Genomic DNA, 4,692 nt, shown 5'->3' with positions numbered 1-4,692 from the left:
GTTCATGTCTTCCTATTGAAGATGAATACATCTTGTTTGATTTGAAGTCTAGTGACTGGAAGTTTGTGTTTACTACTAACTGGATTGGTTCCAATAACTTTGTGTGATTTGAAAATCTGAATAGAGGCTTTCTATCTTAAAAATGACCTAACTTTTTCATCCTCAAAATGTTTTGTACAATTCATTTATATTGCCTATTTCTGTACTCATTCTAAACAATGTCTTATCTTTGGCAGACAAATTTGATAAAAGAGAGCATTAGAATGGGACACAACGATTTTGGAGACTTTTACTATGCACATGGAGCACTTGGTGATGCATTTAAGAATTATGTTCGAACACGTGATTATTGCACAACATCAAAGCATATTATCCATATGTGCTTGAATGCAATTTTGGTAAGCATTGAGATGTGTCAGTTCACTCACGTTTCTAGTTATGTTGGAAAAGCTGAACAATCTTCAGAGAAATTGGACCCCATCACATCAGCCAAACTGCGCGCTGCTTCAGGAATGGCTCTATTGGAGGTTAAGAAATACAAGCAAGCTGCTCGTAAGGTCTGTATGTTTCAGAATTGGTACTAGAACTTAAGGCCACTTTATGTCATAATTTCCATAATGAAAGTCGAAGGATATTTGCTCAATGATGAGAAAAACTACTTTCTTTAGCAATTGCCAATGTACAGTCTGATTCTTTTTCGCAACTATTGGCTAAACTAAAGACACGATACTTTAAGCTCTTGAAATTATTCTTGGGTGATAATTTTTAAGGCACTGGGTCATAGAACTCCTAACTCTATCTGGGCAAGAGAAAGATAAAAGATAGTTGAGAACACAAATCAAGGCAAATAATTGTTTTTTTCGGTTTCTTATAATTATCTTTGATTTGGTAATGCTGATCTTCATTGAATTTATGTTATAAGTTTGGCCTATGATTGTTTCTTTCGGTTTCTTATAATTATCTTTGATTTGGTAATGCTGATCTTCATGGAATTTATGCTATAAGTTTGGCCTATGATTGAGAAATATATAAGAAATCATGTCATTGTAGTTGAAAATAATTCAATTTATTTTTTTATTTTGCAGTTTCTTGAAGTTGGTTTTGAACTAGGGAACAATTACGCAGAGGTCATTGCACCTCAAGATGTTGCAACATATGGTGGACTTTGTGCACTTGCAACTTTTGACCGAATGGAGCTGAAGGCAAGTTTTGTTTTTGTAATTCTACTATTGAATAATTTGACTTTTTTCGTGAATAACTTCTTGATGTTTTGCTTTATATCAACATTTTTGACATACTGCCTATTACTTTTTATAGACCAAAGTCATAGATAATTCAAATTTCCGGAATTTCTTAGAGTTGGTGCCTGAATTGAGGGAGCTCATCCAGGACTTCTACTCTAGGTAACTTGATCCTTTTTCACTTGATTTTCTTTTTATACCTGGTTTTTTTCCTTGTGCTGATCATAGCTGTCAATAGCGCCCGTAGCGCTAGCTATAGCGAATAGCGTAGCGTAGCGCCCACTTGTAGCTATAAGGGGCTCCACTTTCAAATAGCCCCGCTTTTGTAGCTATAGCTCCTATAGCGCCAAAAGCTATTGCCCTTGTAGCTGACACTTTTACAAAATTAATATTAATTATGACTTTTCATCTCCCCAAAAATTTTAAATTTCAATTTTTTTTTTACTCTTCCTCTTCTTTTGCACTCTTCTTTTATTCTCTTATTATTTTTTCCTCTCTAGTCTTTTCCAATTATTTTCTCTTCTTTCCTCTAATCTTATTTCTACATTTTTTCTCTAGCCTTTTCTTATCTCTTTCTCTTCTCTTCTTTTCTCTAGCCTTTTCTTATCCTTCATTCTCTTATTTTCTCTTCATCTACACATTTAAGAAGCTCGAAGGCAATCACATCTATGTCAAGGGGGAAAAGACCAATAGGAACATATAACATATTTGATCTTTTAGATGAATTTGATTTTGATGAAAAAAGTGAAGAAGAGAATGATGCCAAGCATTATGCAATTTCAAATGAAGAAGATGATCTCGATCTTGATGAAGAAAATGATGACAATGAATTTTAGATTATGTTTTGAACTTTTTCTAGTTTAAGAATTGATAGTTTTATGTTTTGAACTTTTATTTTTGTGATGTTTTTTATTTTTGATATTTACATGTTTCTTATGCTTTATTTTCAAATAGCCCTCGCTACGCTATTCGCTTTACGCTATAATCATGAGCAGCTTTGGCGCTATTTAGCGCTATACGCTATTGACAACTATGGTGCTGATCTGCTAGAAATATTGAAGCAAACTTACGTGTTGGTTTCTATTGTAGATTTTGGATTACAAAGTGATTTTGCAATGTCTAATTTTTTTTGTCTTGATTCCTTTTTCTCTAGTCCCATTCTATTCATCTTAATCTATTATATAATTTTGAATGTGTTTACTTTTCTTCAAATAATCAGATTTTTGGGAAAAAACTTTTTGTTGAAAAAGTGGATTAGGTGTTATTTGAGTCAAATGTTTAAAATATCTTTCTATTTACATTTTTTAAATGTCATAAAAGATAAAATAAGTGTATCTTAGTATTTTAGCTGAAGATATGAATAATTTAATTAATGAAGTGAGTTATTTGGGTAAAAAGACATTAGGGATAAATATATAATGAATTCATAAAATAAGAGTGTATTAGTTGATGATTTGAATGATGTCAGTGATAAGCGGATGTATAATTGAATGGTGTGTTATTTGAGTTTAAACCCAAATAAAACCCTAACCGAATAAGGCTTTCAATGACAATAAAATCAGAAAATTTAAACTGAGTTTTTATTTTTCCGCTTTTGATGTAAGGTTATTTTCTTGAGCAGATAATATTTTTTCATGATCCATATTAGTGTGCGTTGCTTTATTTGATGTACAAATTATTTGTTAGATCATGATCCAAAATTATAGTGTGGATCATGAGTAACATGAAAAAAATTGATTAGAAGACAACCATAGTCTTTTTTCTTTTTATGTAAGCAATGCGTATGAATATATTATTCTATACTAGTTAACAACTTGCCTTTGCAGTCGGTATGCTTCATGTCTAGATTATCTTGGAAATCTCAAGCCAAACTTGCTGCTCGACATCCATTTGCATGATCATGTCGAGACACTATATGAAGATATTCGTCACAAAGCCCTCATCCAATATACACATCCATTTGTATCTGTTGATCTTCGGATGATGGCTAGCGCTTTTAAAACAAGTGTAGCAGGGCTAGAGAAAGAACTCGAGGTTCTAATCACCGACAATCAAATCCAGGTACCTCTTACCTACATTCCCAATTTATGTTGTTACTGTTCATCTAACTACTCATTGGTGCAAAAGATTTAGTGTCACCCTATTGAGAAACACTTGTGTTTATGAATTTGAAATCGCCAATTAATATTTAGGTGCAAATGGCATATACACTGAAAATCACCCCACCTTCAAATGACTCCCCATTATCATGAAACTTTAGACAGTTTGTAGGAAGGGTGTAACTTGTAAGTAATCAGACCGAAACCGAAACAGGCTGGTTCTCCATTTGTTGAAACAGAGCTTCTTATGTTATATTTTGTTATATATTATGTTTTTAATCAAAAAACTGACTGAACCAATCAACGTGTTAGGATGTGCATTGCGGGGAAAAACCTGACCAAACTGTTTACACCTTAACTAAAGAGAAAATCAAAATAAATGTTTGTTTCCAAACGTGATTACATCTGGATTCACAAGTGGATCCTGGCTTTGTGCATGAAGACTTAAATATTAAGTAAATCGCCTCTTGTTTTGACTTTCGACTGCAGGCTCGAATAGACTCCCATAATAAAATACTTTACGCCCGGCATGCAGACCAGAGGAATGCCACATTTCATCGTGTTTTGCAGACTGGAAGTGAATACGATCGCGATGTTAGGGCCATGCTGCTGAGGTCAAACCTTATCAAACACGACTTCAACATCAGGACAACAAGAAAGATGTGAATGTTCTCTCCTGCAGATAACATTTCGGCCAGGCCACACTCTTAAAAAAATAAGGTATCTAATTTTATGTAGTCAAGTTTAATCAAGCGGCCAACTGCCGATCAAAAAGCTTTCACTGTTGGGTTATTATAGCCATTATTGATCCAATGCCCTTGCGATCTTCGTCTTGTATAGTTTCTTGTATCTTCTTCTACTTGTGGAAATTTCGATTTGGGGAGAGACTCTTGTTTGGGTTTATGTGGTATGTATGGTTGTACTATATATTTATTGAGATCTGGCTATTACTTCATTATATTAGAAGATCATTGTTGCAAATATCTGGATGGGTTTCTTATATGGAGTTGGATATGGAAACCAAACCTTGAAGTGTTTTCATCCATTTGAATATTGATGCCATAACTATCAAAATATCAATAATTTGTACATGGTGAGATTGAACTTACAAACTCATACATTAAAATACTATATTCACTATAAACTAATAAGGGTCCAAGTAAAATTGATCTTTTAGCCTTTCTTCTTTCTTTCGTCAAGTTCGGTACTACTTGACCCGCGGTAATTAATTGCATTTTAAAAGATTTTTGAAATTCTGCAATTAAATATTCGTATGGAATTAGACAATGGTGAATCTTTTACTATGTCCAAACAACTTAAACCTTTTACCTTTATACAACAATGGGTGAATC

At 33.3% G+C, this 4,692-nt stretch overlaps 1 protein-coding gene across 1 annotated transcript in view; it reads left to right on the top strand.

The window, feature by feature from the left end:
* LOC124932630 (COP9 signalosome complex subunit 1-like) overlaps window positions 1-4,325 on the top strand; it is a 7,134-nt gene extending 2,809 nt beyond the window's left edge. The window contains exons 2-6 of the mRNA XM_047473291.1: window positions 237-557; window positions 1,086-1,202; window positions 1,318-1,403; window positions 3,068-3,302; window positions 3,830-4,325. Coding sequence (XP_047329247.1) covers window positions 237-557; window positions 1,086-1,202; window positions 1,318-1,403; window positions 3,068-3,302; window positions 3,830-4,006 — 936 coding nt within the window. The 3' untranslated portion in view covers window positions 4,007-4,325. The remainder of the gene's footprint in view (window positions 1-236; window positions 558-1,085; window positions 1,203-1,317; window positions 1,404-3,067; window positions 3,303-3,829) is intronic.
* Window positions 4,326-4,692: the final 367 nt, after the last annotated feature.

Source organism: Impatiens glandulifera, chromosome 1 (genome assembly GCF_907164915.1).
Source record: "Impatiens glandulifera chromosome 1, dImpGla2.1, whole genome shotgun sequence".
NCBI classification, from domain to species: Eukaryota; Viridiplantae; Streptophyta; class Magnoliopsida; order Ericales; family Balsaminaceae; genus Impatiens; species Impatiens glandulifera.
The sequence above is the reverse complement of the archived record's forward strand: the minus strand, read 5'-3'. Positions and strand labels throughout refer to the sequence as shown.